The sequence below is a fragment of the Thunnus albacares genome, chromosome 13 (genome assembly GCF_914725855.1).
Source record: "Thunnus albacares chromosome 13, fThuAlb1.1, whole genome shotgun sequence".
NCBI classification, from domain to species: domain Eukaryota; kingdom Metazoa; phylum Chordata; class Actinopteri; order Scombriformes; family Scombridae; genus Thunnus; species Thunnus albacares.
The window spans coordinates 6,923,267-6,940,060 of record NC_058118.1 but is presented as its reverse complement, the minus strand read 5'-3'; the positions used below and the strand labels follow the sequence as shown (position 1 = coordinate 6,940,060).

Here is a 16,794-nt window from a genome sequence, read left to right as displayed (position 1 = left end):
GAAAATCAGTTTACCATGAGTAAGGGCAATAAGGAAAAAAATCCTACAGTTAAAAATGATCAAAATTCGGGATTGTAAATCAATTAAAGAACATTTTATTCTAGATTTAAAAAAAAGTCAAAGCTGTCGTTAATGGAATGTATTTTTCCCCTCATTTGTTATGTTTGTTGAAAATGACTGAACACCATCCTCAGCAGGAGTTGTGGCACTTTTATGGTGGACCAGAAAATTCTAAAAAGAAGCTGTGAATAAGAAGACAAGTTAAGTGTCGTACTTTAAGTCAAGTTAAGCGGCAATTCAAGCGTGAAGGTTTTGAAGAGTCATTTTAGGGCAAACCTTAACCGTGTGGTCCTTGTGGTAGACCAGGGCAGTGAGTCATCAGGAAGAGGGCGGGAACAGGAATATTTGCGTGGTTTGGGAGTTTGGGAGGCGATATTTTTCCTAGGATGGCGAAGTCATAACCCGCTCTACTCTACCTCTGATTGGCTTACCTTGATATTCGTACCCTAACCCTAACCAATTACACTCCTCATGCCTAATTTAACCAACCCAACCAACGAGGACAACGAGTACTAGCCAATCAGAGGCACAGTAGGGCGGGTCATGATTTCACCATCCTAGGATGGGAGGCAGTCGGGCGAGTAGTAACAGGCAGTGGGGAGGTTGTCCTTGAGGAATTTCAGACAGTAATGGAAAAAGTTGAGGTTAACTGAGAGGTAGAATAATGAAACAACATCTCCAGTAGAATTTAGGTCTAGTTTTTATATGAGCTTACTTTTAAGACGGACAGACAGAGTTTAACGGTAAAATCAATGAGTTCTGCAACCGACCAACGCAACGGCAGAGCAGGACACAGCCGTGGAGTGGGGACGGTAAGTTAAGTTAGGACACGGGACAGAGGTTTCCCCTTTTGGTTTGTAAAATGTAAACTTCAGTTTTTAAAGTTAAACTTCATCTGGAGTAACCTTATCAATCTGTACCGGTTCTCAGCTCTAATGGGCTGTTTCGTATTTAAACCCTTGTAAAGTATTAAAAAGGCACAACGGTGACCGTTAACAATGTGAGGTTCATGTAAATGTGCTCCAAGCAGCAAGTATTTCAGTCTGTTTTAACATACGGACACGGTTTACACACACTGCTGTAACACTGTGTGTCTACCAGTGGCTGCAAATAGCTAAATAATATCTGATATAGTTGCCAGTTTGCCAGTAGACAAAATAACATTCACGCAACCGCCAGATTTTTGACTTGAGATTAGTATGACAACATCACGTTACAGACGAGGGCTATTCAAAAAGGTGTCAAATAACTTAAGAAATAACTGTTCTAATGTGTTGTTTTATTCTTAAGCCACTCATAATATGACATACTGCATTAACATATGACTTTATAGTGTTAATTGTATGTACTAGCTATGCCAATTATATGTATGTATGTATGTATGTATGTATGTAATGTATCGTGTACTCAGGATGTTATTATTGTAGCATAAGGTGTTAAATTAATGACATCAAGGCTATTGACATGTTTTTAAATGGCCTTACAGAATGATGAGATGTAGGCTACCTGGTATTGGATTAAATCTGTCTGCACAAATTTAGTACGTCAGACTGTTGACAGTCCTCAGGCGGACTGCAGGTACTGGCCATGTGATCGTGGCGGGATAAAGTAGACTTCCATTTGTCAGGCTAAAGTGATTGTCATGGATTGAATGGATTACATATGACACATTCAGCAATTAGTGGCTCTGCAAAAATGCAGTGAACAATTAGTTATGTAAGACTATGGGCCTCTGAAACAAACAATGTGTCCATGAATATATCATGCGATGTGAGAACTAATGCTTGTTTACCTGTGTAATCTGATTTGTGATGTTTGACAGCAAAGCCAAGAATAAAAAGTTGAACATTTAATTGCATAAAGATGGAACATTTTTAGGCGTTTTATAGCTCTGGGAAGTTTGACAGCTTCCCAAAATTTGGAGATGGTCTTTATGTTTTAAAAATTGTTTGGAGTGCTCTAGATCACAGAAATAACAAATGAAATAGACATAAAACATATATGTCCTCTTCCTGGCTTTTGTTATTTTCACCATTGTTTCCACCTTGTATTTACTCTGCATCACTTACAAGATGTGGATTAATTTCTTTGCCTCACGTTTTGCCTCATTTACACAGGTGAAAGGATTTGTCCAGAAAGCCCGTTCACCTGATCGGTCCCTCGATGACTCACTGGAGGGAGAACTTCAGGCCTTCCTCATTGATGAAGACCAACTCCACACTTATGATGACCTCACCAAAGTCAACCCAGTGACCCCAACAACAGGTAACAAGTAGGGCTACAACGTCACTGGAGGAGGTGGTGATAATGTCTGATGTTGCTGCTAAGTGACATTTAAATCATGTCACCTGTTATGAGTTTTGTGGAGTTTTGGTTAGCTGATGTTTTCAAATCTAGCGTTGTATGTCAGTGAGGGTTTGATTTGTTGCGTAAACTTTGTCTTTATTTATAGTCAAAAGTGTTTTCCAGCTCATGTCACCTTGGTTTGCAGCATTTTCTGCGTATTGTTTACCCACATTAAGATAAAATCTGTGGGGGTTGATAAACACAGCATTAATGCATTAATGATTGCTGCACTACCACAACGCTGCGGTACACATAATGATAGAGAACAAGTTTCACTCAAGTGACAGAACCAAGGACATGATTTACTTTGCTGAATGCCCCCAAAAAACAATAATAACCAGCCTCAGATTCTTTTATTTTACATTTATAAGTATCTACAGTGTGTGCAGCATTTTGACTTTCTATTGTTTAAACATTTATTGACATAAAAATGCAGTGTCATTAGCATTATGTAAGAAATGATCAGTGTCATTGGTTCATATTTCTAGGTACTTTTATTTTCAGCCTAAGGGAGAAAATAAAACTTATTAACAGCAGAGGTCAGGGTAACAGCATGGAGGAGCTTTTCCTCCAAAGCTTTCTGACTTTTGTAGAGATCCAGAGGTTTACTGAAAGGTTTTACCAGAACCACTAGGTTGGGTTGTGTGTCCGACAGAATCCATTCAGGTCAGATGAATTTAGTTCTCTTGTTGCCTATGATTGTGTTTGTTATGTTGCTTGGTATGTAGGTTTGGATAATGATTATACTGATGACCCATGATGTGGCATCTCCTCAGAGAGTATAATAACCTAATTTGATAATTTCATTTTTTTAACCCTCCATCAATGTCATTTAATTTTTAATCCAGTTATCTATAAATATCTGCTTCTTCTGTTTTTTCCTGATTATGCCTAATTATATTTTAATGATTTTCTCCGTTAGTGCTGAAATGCCTGCAGGCCAGGTACAGAGTGAAGGTGTTTTACACCAATGCTGGCTGCACTTTGGTGGCTCTCAACCCCTTCCAGCCCATCCCAGATCTGTACTCTCTGGATGTGATGAAGGAGTATCACTGCGCTCCTCAGCCCCAGGTATTTATAATGTCACAACAGTCTCTCACTGTAATTCAGCTGACTTATGTATGTTTCCCTGTACGATTTTTAATTACGTTGAGGGAAGATGTATGGTGGTGCAAGCATTGGTGTGGGTGGGGAGGGGATATTGTATTGCAAGCGTTTTAGCATTTTACAGAAGTCTATTTCCTGGGCTGTCAGGATGAAATTATGCCATAACGCAGACCTTCAAAAAAGTGTGTCATCAAATCAGTAACGATCAATATTTCATCAGTATGTCTGATGTTTACCAACTTTACAGTGTAACAAAGTGCAGAACACATCAACCGTGCTGTTTTCTGCTCAGTTTAACTACTTCAAGCATGAATCCTCCGGTTCCTTGTCTATCCTGTCTTGTCCATCGTCAAAAAGTCAAACTCAGAGTAATGCACCTCTACCTGCAGCCAGGAATGACCAGCACATTAATATATCTGTATATTTGTCAACAGGAGTCCAAACCACATATCTTCATTGTGGCAGAAGAAGCCTACAGGAACGTGCAGGGTCAGGTGGAGCCAGTCAACCAGTCCTTGGTGGTCAGCGGTGAGAGCGGTGCAGGAAAGGTAAGGCATAGTGCTAACATGAGTATAGAATCAACATAACAAACTTCAATCATGGTTTGCTAATGTCAGTTTAGTCGCTTTTTTTACTTACAGTGCCACAGATTCAACTCATGGGATATTTGCCAGTTTACAGTAGATGGACTAAGCTGATTACACTTCTGTAAGCTCGCTTGTTTAAGAATTTAAGTCTTTGCGTGATTCATGCCTTGAAAGTTATTACTGTACACTGTATTTATTAGCAAAACAGTGTTCATCATTCTTATTATTGTTCTTTGCTCAGTGCACCCTCCATTCTAAAATGTGTTTTGCTATTTGAGTTTGACGCCAGGAGGCTGTTTTCACATTCATTTGCTGAAGGAGAAAAGTTTCTCTGACATCAATTAAATCTGAGTTTAACATGTGTACCTAGGAGCATGATTTGTGACATCACTAGTTTGGAAGCCAATCATGGTCCAGTATATAGCTTGCACAAGTGTGATGTAGAAAGTTGAATACACTGAGAATAGACTTTACAGTGAAGTAGGAGACATCTTCTGTCCAGCAGTTAAAGTTTTGAAATGAGAAATATCAGCATATTCATTGATTCTGGATTTTTCTATTGATTGATTTCATTTTAAGAATATCTAACTAGGTAATTCAACCTTTTCTGGAAAAATCAGACACAAACTATTATTTAAAGCAGAATATTGTAAGTATTATATTGTATGTCTTCAAACATGTCTGAGAGAGTCTTTAAGGGCAGTTTTGATGTTTGTATCTGTTGGCACTTCACTGACTGATGTAATAACAAAGACATTCAATGTCAAGCCGGTTAATCTGCTGCTCTGAATGCACTAACCTCCTCTAACCTACAGGAGGTGATTTGTCGTTTTACATTTTTTAGCAGCAACAGTGATTAAAAAACAGAGGATGTTGACAGAATAAAAAAATCTGTAAAATGAGCTTTAGGACAGGTGGAAAGGATCTTTAGTTGACTAATGATTAGTTTTGTCAGGTTGAGGTCTACTCCTCAGTTGTGTATGAAGGATTTGTTTCTTTACAGACATGGACATCTCGTTGCCTGATGAAATACTACGCCACTGTGGCGGCCTCCTCCTCGGTGGTGAAGAGTCAGGACACAGTGGAGAGGATAGAGAGGAGAGTGCTGGACTCCAACCCCATCATGGAAGCTTTCGGTAAGACAACTAATAGCTGGTGTCTTTTAAAAAAATACCTTTTACAGACAGTCACTGAGTCAACTTTCAACCCTCCATGTAGGAAATGCCTGCACGCTGCGCAACAACAACAGCAGTCGCTTTGGAAAGTACATCCAGCTCCAGTTAGACAGGTACTTACAAGTGATTCACCCCCTTCGTCATTACATGAGACAGCATCAGCTCACTTTCCCAAAGGGAACTGTATGATATGTCGGTCAGTTTAATCTGTTCAACGTGTTATTTTGACATGAAGGTGTCAGATGTTGGTGGGGGCGTCTGTGCAAACGTATCTGCTGGAGAAGACCAGGGTGGCCTGCCAACCAGCTAATGAAAGGAACTTTCACATCTTTTACCAGGTGAGTTAACAGACCCCGTCCAGTGAAAAGCATTTATCTTCAAATGTGGTGATTTTGAATAATTTTTTAGATAAACTGAAGGATCGAGTGCACCTTCATGGGATTAAAAAATCTCTGACTTCTTAAACTAAAGAAATCATTTGAAAAAAATATTGAATTATATGAAAAATGCATTTCCATGAAGATGAAACCTGTTATTTTTCTTAGTTCATGAAAAGCACCCACAAATGATGTTTATGTGGTATTTCATTTTCTTATTGACATTCATACAGAGCTGAGTGTGTATTGTTTTTCAGATGATGAAAGGGGCCACAGATGAGCAGAGAAAGGAGTGGATGATGCCACATGGTCAACTTTTTGTTTGGCTGCCAAATGCTGAAAAAACTGTTGAGGGTTAGTTTTTATTTTTCATGTGTGTTTTGTACTTTTTATCACTTCTTTTTTATAGATTTTATTTATTCTTTGACAGTGATTCTCACAAGTAACTGCTGGTCATTGAATGTTTTACAGAGGATTGTTTCCATGACACTGTTGAGGCGATGGTTCATCTGGGCATTAATGCAGAAAGGCAGAGACAAATATTTAGGGTAAGGTGTTAATCATCAACTTTTAATCTAAATTTGTGTCATTCTTTCTTTCTAAGAATAGCATTTAATTTCCTCTGTTTGCTGTGATGTATTACAGATATTAGCAGGGATTCTGCAGCTGGGGAATGTGAATTTCTGCTCTTCAGCGGACGAATCACAAATGTGTAACCTAGAGGAACAGTCCAAAGGTATTTGATATGATTTAGTTTCAGAGGTTTAAACAACTCTTATCAATCACATCCTGTTACTGAGTGCTTTCCACAATCAGAAACGTCAGGCTGCCATTAATAATCAAGGGATTTCAAGATGTCATTCAGATTGTACTTCTGTGTGTCAAGCTGCTGAATAAATTCCATGACATCACCCCGCTCCTTTAGACTCCATGCAGAGGGCTGCTGAGCTGCTGCGCGTCCCTGCTGAGGAGCTTCAGACGTGTTTAACAGTGAGGACACTGAAGGCGGGGAAGCAAAGTGTGCTCAAGCCCTGTTCCCAGGCCGAGTGCAGCATGAGGAGAGACTGCCTGGCCAAGACCATCTATGCCCAGTAAGACGAGGATTTGATCAACAAATAACACGGCGACTTGTCAGACTGGGATAATATTGTGTGAAAAAGTGCCGGTTGTACTGGAGCTTGTTTTTGTTCTGTGTACAAAGACTCTGTTGTCATCAAACACTCAAATGTGAAACCATCATGCCTTTTTGCTTACAGTACACAGCGAGGGAGATATGTCTGTTTATCATTGTTGATTTCTTATAAGCTCTCCATCTTTTGGAGTAATTGTGTTCTTTTTTTCCCAACAGATTATTTGAGTGGCTGGTTACATTCATCAACAACAGCATATGTGCTGACAAATCCACTTGGTGCAACTTCATAGGTACAAGTATTCTTTTCTTTCACCACAATGAACACCTGTAGAGCTGCAACGACTCATTGATTCACTGATGAGTCGATCTACAGAAAATCAATTATCATTTCAATCATTCTTCCAGCAAAAATCCCAAACAGTCTCTGGTTTTTAGCTTTTTCATCGACATATATAACAATTGGATATCTTCTTCTGGTTCTGGACTGTTGGACCTGACGAAACAAGCAAACAAGGCATCACTGTGTCTATTTCATAGACCAATCGAGAAAATAATCAATTTCAAATTGATAATGAAATTCGTTTGTTGCAGGCCTTCATATCTGTTAGTAGCTTCTTTTTATAAGCTCACATACAAACACTCTCATCTCTGTGATCTCCAGGAGTTCTAGATGTTTACGGGTTCGAGTGTTTCCGGATTAATAACCTGGAGCAGCTGTGCATCAACTACGCCAACGAGAAACTCCAGCAGCACTTTGTGGCCCATTATCTCAGAGCTCAGCAGGTAACGTCTCTTGGTTTTCCGTTTCCATGCAGAGATCTCAGCAGAGCCGTACCATTCCCTGGTGGTAATCTGCTTATTGTGTCGATATCCAGACACACAAGAGGCCTCTTTCTTAAGTGTTTATGAAATCTCTGTTGATGGAAAACCGAACAGCTTATCTTGCCTCCCTATGGTGTTAAAAATGGACTTTGTACTTGAATATATGTTGATATGTGCCTCTCCCAGGAGGAATATGTGTCAGAGGGGTTGGAGTGGTCCTTCGTCAAATACCAAGACAACCAGAGCTGTCTGGACCTCATAGAGGGCAGCCCTATCAGTGTGTTTTCTCTTCTTAATGAGGTGTGCATTTCATTCTCTTGTTTAATACATACATTGATTCATTCATTATTAAATCTGTTTTTATACACTAACTGGATATTCAACTTTTCACCTACCCGTCCTGTAGGAGAGTCGTCTTAATCGAACCTCAGACGCCAAGACGTTTAGGATTCGTTTGGAGAAGGAGCTCTGTGATAATGCCAACATCAGCTGGGATAAGTTCAGCAAGGAGCCACACTTTACCGTGGCCCATTACGCTGGCAAAGTCAACTACCAAATACAGGGCATGGTGGAGAAAAACAAGGTGCATAAGAAAAGCTTTTAAACTGTGTTCAGAACAGTTGACCACAGATTCATCCTCTCATCCTCTACTGGATTTTGTGTTACAGGACCCAGTGCCACCAGAGCTCATCAACCTGCTTCAGAAGGCTGAAAACCCCCTGCTTCAGCAGATCTTCGCTGACAAGGAAACTGAGAGCCCAAGTAGCAAGGGGCTCAGTAAAGTCACTGTGGTCTCCAAGTTCAAGGTGGGAGCCTTTGTAACCAGGGTAACAGTAGCTTGTTGGGGCATTTAGAGTCCCTCCTGGGAGGATTTAATCATGGCATTGATGATGTTGATGTCCAACTGTAGAACTCTCTGGAGAGCCTGATGAGGATCCTCCACACCACAACTCCTCACTACACTCGCTGCATCAAACCGAACCCAGACTGCAAGCCGCTGACCTTCAAAAAGGAGGAGGTAGATGTTCTATGTTTTTAATCTGGTGGAGTTATTAGAAGAGCAATGCTTTCTATGTCCACAAAAGGGAAATATTTTACATGTACTGTGGATATTTCTTGTCTGCTGTCAGGTGATCATGCAGCTGGAGGCCTGTGGGATTGTGGAGACCATACATATTAGTGCTGCTGGCTTTCCAATAAGGTGAAATGTTTTCCCTTTGCTTAACTCTTCATTTACTGCTGTGTCCCTCTTGGATTTTATATAACTTGTCATTTCTGTCACGCAGAATTCCTTTAAAAAGCTTCATTCAGCGTTATGGACTAATTTCAAAATATTCAAAGTTCAGCTCAGGAACTCCTAATGTTGGTAAGTACAATTTGTTGCTGGATCTACTGAAGGTCAAATTTTGCATGTTTACTGTGGGCAAACAGTGATTTTATTTCCTCTCTTTAGGTCTGCTGGTTTATTCTCCTTTTACTTCACTAGTCCTCTTAGTAAATCTGATCCTCAGTTCTCTGCTCTCCTTGGGACTTTTCAATGTGGTGTAAAAAAAAAACAGGACTTTCTAACAAAAATTGCAACTTCTAATGAACTTTTCAGGTAAATGCATGCATGTCTGACTGTCAGAGCCTGCTTTGCTCTTGTTTCCTGTTTCTACTCGTTTTTGATTAATGTATGCTTGAACTAATATTTGCCTTGACCCACTCTTCTGCTGCTTTTTGATTTCAAGGAACCTGCTCACTAATCCTGAGTGCTGTCAAATATTTTGTCATAACTCTTCACATCTCCTCTGTCTTCATATGCACTTGCATGTTATCAGTGTTTTAAAGATGCGATGAATTCACAGTAATCATATCAGTGTGTGTGGAAGCTGTGCTGTTGATCCTGATGGATTTCTCTGCGCTCTCACGCTGACAAACTGTCAAACAAATGCTGTGTGGTAAAACTGAATCTCTAGATAGCTGGAATGCTGCTCAACCCTTGCTTGAATTACAACGCTCATACTTAACTCTGTCTATTTCTTGACATTATTTCTGTCACAGATGTGGAGACTGACAACGTTGACATTCTTCAACAAGAGGTGGAGAAGCTCCTCAGGGTGGTGTTACAACACCAAACTTTTGGTCCCTCACACAACCTTGACAGGGAAAAACACAATTCACTGGTGCACTGTGGGAGGACTAAAGTTTTTCTCACCCAGTTGATGGTCAGTCATTTATATATACGCAGGCATTCTCACATATTTTAAAGTGTATGTATGTATAACGTAGTTCAAAAATGTACATCTGGTAGTATTGTACTTAGTGGGGCTGTAAATGTTCAGTTACTTATCAGAGCTCTGGTCTTTTTCGGGAGTACTGACCTGCCTGGCTCTGTCCCACAGCTAGATTTGCTGGAAGATCAGAGGAAGAAGATCCTCTCCTGGTGTGCCTTTTCCATTCAGTGCTGCTGGCTGCGACACCAGCGGCGCAGACGCCGTGCCCGGCAGCAGTCTGCCACTCTGATCCAAGCAGGTAAACTCTTAATGCCCCGGTGAGTGTGATCAGTACAGCTCAGCGACCTCGCCCCCACGGTGTGAGTCTGCCGGTATTGACCTGACTGTCTGGCCAACGGGAACCAGCTGGCTGAGTCTGTACACACTGTTTGTAGGGTGACACTGTTTATCCCTTCTGAAGCAACAGAGGCTGTCACACGTATTTGCAGCTCATCTGATTAACTGTTAATGACATGTTCTCTTGAAACTTCCCTCTGAATGGGACTATGTTAACATTTCTCTCCACATTGCTTCAAACTGTGCAAACCTGCAGAATGCTTGCTTGGTTTGATGTTGAATATGTGTTATGTTGCCTGCAGTGGTGCGGTCTTGGCTTGTCAGGAGGCAGGTCCAGAGATGGAACAGAGCAGCGGCAGTCATCCAAGGCACCTGGAGGAAGTGGACGGTGAGATTTGGAGACATTTCATAGGGAGTTGTGAGTAACACGTAATAATATAAATGATATGTAAATGACTATTTTGTTCTCGTGGCAGGCACTCTTGAAATCCTTGGCAGAGGCAGAACTGGATGATGCAAAGGACCTCGTGGAGGAGGACGTGCCAGAGCTGAACCCTGTTGTCAGGGAACGGGGCTCGGTGCAGCTTTCCACCATCCAGGAGCCTGTCACAGTGCGAGGGTGGCCCATGGGGCTGGCTCTGGCCTCGGCCCCGTCCATCACCGTGTCTCTGACGGCCACTGGTTTCCAGAAGATGATGTCTGTAATGGCCTCTCTGAATTTGCCCTCCAGGAGAGGGGAGTACAAGGTGGAGACCAACCAGTACACGCAGGGGCTTGCCTCCATACGGGCTCAACCCAGGGTAAGAACACATCCAAACCAGCTCTGTTAAATCTCCTAAATTATTTTGTCAGCTGCTTGTTTTTTAGGATTGTTCTCATGAGATTCTTTTTCCCTCTTTTCTACTCAGGGGTCTGTAAAGCTGCACTATCAGCGATCTCCACTTCTCTATGCTGACAGGCAACCAGAGAAGAAGACTGAGGTGACAGGGTTCAACGAGATCCTGTTAGAGAAAACTTTGTAAGAGTTCCCTCTTCGGATAACACTAAAGCCTGGTTTCATGGACACAGATAAAGGATAATTTGACACAGTTGCTTTAGCAGTGAAGCAGCTGCCATCTGTAATCTGACACAGATGGAACAGTTCAAAGTGATCATTTACATCTCTAACTGACTTTAAAGGTGCCAAAGTTTGTCTTGCGCTGTGTCAGACAAGGATGCGAAAACCTGCACCCTTGCATAATCATGTCAGGAGGTAAGATAACACAGTGTACTGTGAACTTGACCTTATTTAGGCCTCAGAGACTCCAAAATCATCTCAAATTTAAAATCTCAGTCAGTAGACTGTCCACTGCCCTGCTACATATGAGATGGGACAGATAAGATTTTGTCAACCATTTGTAGAACATGTGCCATGTGTCCCACATACAGAAAGCCATGAATGAGATGTGAGTCGTGATCATGATGTTACTACATGACAAGACAAAGAGTAATTTTTAGTCTGTGTCCATATCTGGAGAACTGAAATTCTGGCACAATCTTAGCACCTTTAAAAAGACAGGACTGCAGGTTTTTGTCTCATCGTTGCCTTTTTGGAACATTTGACTGTTGATCAAAGTATTGGGCCTCTGACAAGTGCCTTTCTTAAAATCTACACAAATCACAAATGGGCTGTTAATATATGTATTTATTTAAGTGTGATTATTTATGTTGAAGAACACACTGCTGATTCATATGCAGATGTAAACACAACATCTGACATTTATTTTGTGTGTGGTTTATACTGGGGGGGATAAGTAATTAAGCAAGTATTGCACATGTTAAGCACATTGCACATTAAAACCACACACCTGCTCACAGACAGCCAGAACAAACATCACTGATGTGATACAGGGAAAGGGGGAACCCAGGTTTATTCACATTGCTGCTCTTTATTTGATCAAGGGTCTTTATAATATGCACATCCTCTTTCTATGCTAATCTTTATCAGCTGCAATCCAAAGCATTGTACTGTGTAACATACCAAAGTCTTTTTACACAACACTGTTGTATGGGAACACAAACTTTATCTTTTAACTGATGTGTTTTTATAGCTATAAAACTTTATGATGTTCATAATTGAAATATTCAATTATGTTACTATGAGATTTTACTAAAAATGATGCATGTTGGGCAGTACCTCTTATACACTTACCACTGATATTTAGCCTCCTAGCTTCTGATCCAACACATTATCCACAGGGACAGCTTCGTTGACTCCTAGCATATCTTCATTTACTGGCTGGATAATTCCTCCTTTTTACCAGCTGTAATGTCATGTAAATGTTTGTCAGGGACACTATGACAGTATATCATCTGGAATCTGTATACTTTAACCAGCTGTTTGGTCTGTGGTACCATTAGGGATCAATGTACAAGAACTTGAAATATGTTAATATTTAAATGACTGTTCTGTTGAAATAAATGTCAGTTTATAAAACCTTTTGTTTAAATTTTCCTCGCAACTCAAGCTTTGTTTGCATGTGATCAGATATTTCACAAGTGACTTACGTTAACAACACTATAAAGCCTTTAGTGTTGACTCAGGAATAATTGATATTGTATTTATTTCAACACTATGCACATACTGTTACATGGAAGTAAGATCAACAAAAATTACAGTAATTATACAACACATGAGGCACAATATGGCCTATTAAAAGACATTTTATGTTTTAAAAAAAGTTCAACCCCCCAAAAAAATATATTCAAAAAACTATCTGATAGCCAAACTAATGCTGGCACTGTTTTACAAATCCACAATGTCATTAGTTGTCAGTGATTTTGCATCATTTTCTACAATTTTCAAACACTGATCTGAAAACTCGGCAAACAGGGGCTCCTGCATGGCAGCCCTCATCGCTTCTTCTTTGGTGTCTGCGCTGTCAATGGACTGTAATAACTGCCTCAGATGGGGGTTGCAAAGAAGATCTCTCAGCTCTTTTGATTGACCTGTAGACAAAAAAGAAAACTACTATTTACACCTGACTTCTTTGAAAAACTATCCAAATTGGATATGGAGTGCTGTCAGAAGAACTGAGGGGGAAAAAATGAAAAGGTTAATGAATACCTAACAGCTGGAGCCTCTGCAGAGGCACTTTGTCAGTGACATCATCCTCATGCAGAAGATCCTCAACACTCCACGGCTCTGCAAAGACAGTAAAGCAAAAAGCTTTTCACACAGAGCATCAGAAAATCATGAAGGTTGAACTCTGTTGGTACTTTGATCACTGCTTCTAATGCAACACAGAAGTATTTTCACATGATTTTTTCTGTGATTTAATCTAGACAAGTGACAAATTTGAATAGAACAGAACACCAATTCAAAAGATCAGCTTGTCCAACTCTCTAGCTCAGTGTAATGTAGGAACAGAAATGCAGATAGATTATCACAGTAGTATTTTGTTTGTCATCTTTCTATATAGAGCAATTGTTTATATTAAGAATCACAGGAATGATGAGAGAAACAACAACATACCAGCGTTAAAAGCATCCTTTGCTTCAGAGGCAGCGGGTGTGAGCTGCTGAGCAGGAAGGCAAGTGTCTATGGAGAGAAATTAAATGGTGGATCAGTGGATGATGAGCAGTGTAATATTTTAGGATCACGACTTGTTGAAACACACAATTATAATAACAAAATACTGAGATCAAGCTCATTTACCTTTGTGCCTCTTGTAGCAGCCAAGTGAACAACTACAACAGGAAAACATGATTAATTTATCTTGCAGATAAAAAATAATGGCTGAATCAAGGTAATACACACTGACATCAGTAACATCAGCCATGTTGTTTCCCATTGAATGTTAGAAAAATGGAAGCTCCACACAAATTTCCCACGGGGAGTAATATTCCTTTTGCTGATAAAATAATTCCCCTCATGTTTATTACATTTGTGACTTTTGACATTTATTCCATTAATAAAGAATGTAGGCTCCACTTCCTGTAAGTCCTGCCTCTCAGAGTGGCATTTCATCAGCTGAAGGAGAACAGCATTTATTACCATTTGATATTCTTTAGAAATGTCAGGAAAGGTTTTAGATCTGAGAAATTCCTCATAACTGAGAATTTAAGCGTCAATTTGTAAGTTTGCAAGAAACATTATATTCCTGTCAGTCCAGTGTTGCAAATATAGTGATTCATTGTTTCTGGTTATGCACTCATTGTTCCATATGTGGATAAAGTATAATTTCGTTACCGAAGAAACTGTTGGTGAAATTTAGACAAGTTTTGTTGTAATTTTGTTTTATCATAATTACACAGTAATATAAATTTTGGGCCTCCCATTTTTCTAAAAATATTCTGCGGTATGAAACACCAAAAGTGTTCTGGAGTTTTCAAATATTCTTTTATCCATTTTAATTTAAAGGCTTGAAGTCCAATATCTCCATGCCACCTTCAACTCTCGGACCTGCTAACATCTCCTATAAATGATGGCATTCAGTTATTCGCAACAAAGATGCTTTCTGAACTGGTCTCTGGTTGCAATCTGCAACCTCACCGCTAGATGCCACTAAATCCTACACACTGGTCCTTTAAGTCAGATGCATAATCTGTTCACAATATTCTCATATTTTTAATATTTAGTTGCAAACGATCCCTTGTTTGAAAGTCGTGAGACCCACTGTCATGTTTCACAGGCGTAGCTAACGTTACGTTAGCGTACTAACTCGTAGTTAAGCTTTAGCCGCTGTTTTTTGATATTTTTCTTTTTAGTTAGGTCTTAAAAACTTACTGATCTACCAAAGTTGTGGAAAATAGTCTTCCAAGATATTGATTACTGTGTGTGGATTCTTCATGCTCATATAACTGTTTTAACTTTTGAGTAGCACAGTAAAAAACTAGCCAAACAAACCGGAAGCTAACTAGCTCGCAGACAGAAAGCTGACGTCACTTACTATCTGATTTTGCAGGCTGGACATCTGTATTTTGGTGTCTGTTCGGCGCACACGCTGCATAGCTGCATCTTCTTGGGTAAAATAATAAACCACGGATACCTTGATCAGTTGTTTTCCAATTCGCACGTGTGCGACGACAGGAAATACGTAATATAGCTTCCGGCCAATCTTTCCTTCAAAGTAAAAGCAGGTCACTTAAGCTAAGAATAAAAATAAAAGTCATACTATGACACATTGACACAATCAAAACACTGCTGGTGTGAGTTTAATCTTTTCATTCATCATGTATGTAATGTTTCAATCCCCATAGTGTACTTTACACAACACTCAGCTGCATATTTAAAATTATACATATTACTGCATATATATTATATATAGATATTATTTTATTATCATTATTTTACGTTTTTGTGACCAACCTTTTTATTCTTCTCCCCCCATGTAGTTTGGAAAGGGTACAGGAAACACAACAGAAAGGGAAATGTCATGCAAAGAATATACATTCCATGTGAAACAAAAACTGAGTCAAGATGTATCAACATCTCTGGTCTTCACATTACCAAAACAACTCAGCAAAAGCATGATCTATACCATATACCTATTGGCTGCAAAGAGAAGAAAAAAGACTATAGCTGCCAAGCTTACCATATCATCTATTTGTACACACATATTTAAATTTATGCTGTACATAGCATATGTCTACTGTTGCAGAGTATACAGGTTCTTGAAATATACAGTCCAGTCACCCAGATGGAAAAACAGCATGTCAAAGAAACTGTACCCTCTTCCCACCTTTGCCCTCCATATCTGTTTACCCCCCAAAAATTACAGTAGTACAGTAAATATAGAGTAGTTTGAGCTCTTGAGCGACCTTCATCAATGCTTGAATATATTCTATTTTAGCTTCTTGTGCCTGGGCACAAAACAATAAATTACTATGTTATAAATAAGGAACTCAATAAAAAAAGCGGGTAAAAAAGCAGGAACTGAACTCAACTATCATTCCTTTGAAATATGCTAAGTTTGTGGGGAGGTTTCCATGTTATAACCAGGATATGTTTTGCTGCTGTTAATTCTGCAAACAAAACTTTATGGTTATGGTTGATTAATCATTCAATAACATGACATGGTTTATGGAAGAGAGAGAGGATGGGGGCAACCTTCGCACAAAACAAGTACACTTTTGGACAAACCCACACAATATGGCTGTAAGTACCAATTGATTTTGGAATGCATAAGATGCATAAAGGGTTTTGAGTAATTCTTAATTGGCATATTTTTCTTGGTGTTAAGTAAAATTATATATAGATACATATATATATGTGTGTGTGTATGTGTGTGTGTGTGTGTGTGTCTGGATATGCATGCCACTCCTCTGGGATAAAAAGGGAAACTGTCCCCCCACTCCCACCCCCACCCCCCCTCCAGAAGACACTTGACACTGACAGGAAAGAGAATTCATAGAGAGCAGGAAGAAAGTCATGACCAATGATCAAGTGAAGCAAAATAAGAAGGATGGAGGAGAGATGCCGCTTTTACAGAAACTATAAAGAGCAACAAACCTGTAAAGCAGCATATGTTGACCAGAATTACATCAGTTGTATTAAAAATCAAAACTAAACTAGATAATAAACTAGAAATTGTTGTTATTATCAGGTCTGAACAATAGAAATAAAACGATCCATGTTGGTTTAGTTAACATCCT

General features: G+C 39.6%; 3 protein-coding genes across 3 annotated transcripts in view; 2 read left to right on the top strand and 1 right to left on the bottom strand.

Annotated features, from left to right (window-relative positions):
* LOC122995765 (histone-lysine N-methyltransferase 2B-like) overlaps window positions 1–16,794 on the top strand; it is a 398,376-nt gene that overhangs the window by 344,562 nt on the left and 37,020 nt on the right. The window lies entirely within an intron of this gene.
* LOC122995437 (unconventional myosin-XIX) lies at window positions 611–12,647 on the top strand. The gene is made up of 24 exons (XM_044370678.1): window positions 611–872; window positions 2,178–2,325; window positions 3,329–3,477; window positions 3,948–4,061; window positions 5,104–5,236; window positions 5,319–5,388; window positions 5,511–5,613; window positions 5,910–6,006; window positions 6,124–6,200; window positions 6,298–6,388; window positions 6,578–6,743; window positions 7,001–7,074; window positions 7,446–7,567; window positions 7,793–7,906; window positions 8,013–8,189; window positions 8,275–8,412; window positions 8,517–8,624; window positions 8,737–8,807; window positions 8,893–8,972; window positions 9,650–9,813; window positions 9,991–10,120; window positions 10,461–10,546; window positions 10,635–10,958; window positions 11,067–12,647. The coding sequence occupies exons 1-24, from the start codon at window positions 813–815 to the stop codon at window positions 11,178–11,180; spliced, it is 2,910 nt and encodes a 969-aa protein (XP_044226613.1). The 5' UTR covers window positions 611–812; the 3' UTR covers window positions 11,181–12,647.
* znhit3 (zinc finger, HIT-type containing 3) lies at window positions 12,745–15,255 on the bottom strand. Its single transcript, XM_044370710.1, has 5 exons — window positions 15,090–15,255; window positions 13,856–13,887; window positions 13,673–13,738; window positions 13,265–13,342; window positions 12,745–13,146 (listed from the first exon to the last, which is right to left on the bottom strand). Exons 1-5 carry the CDS (start codon window positions 15,155–15,157, stop codon window positions 12,944–12,946), a joined length of 447 nt encoding a protein of 148 aa, XP_044226645.1. The 5' UTR covers window positions 15,158–15,255; the 3' UTR covers window positions 12,745–12,943.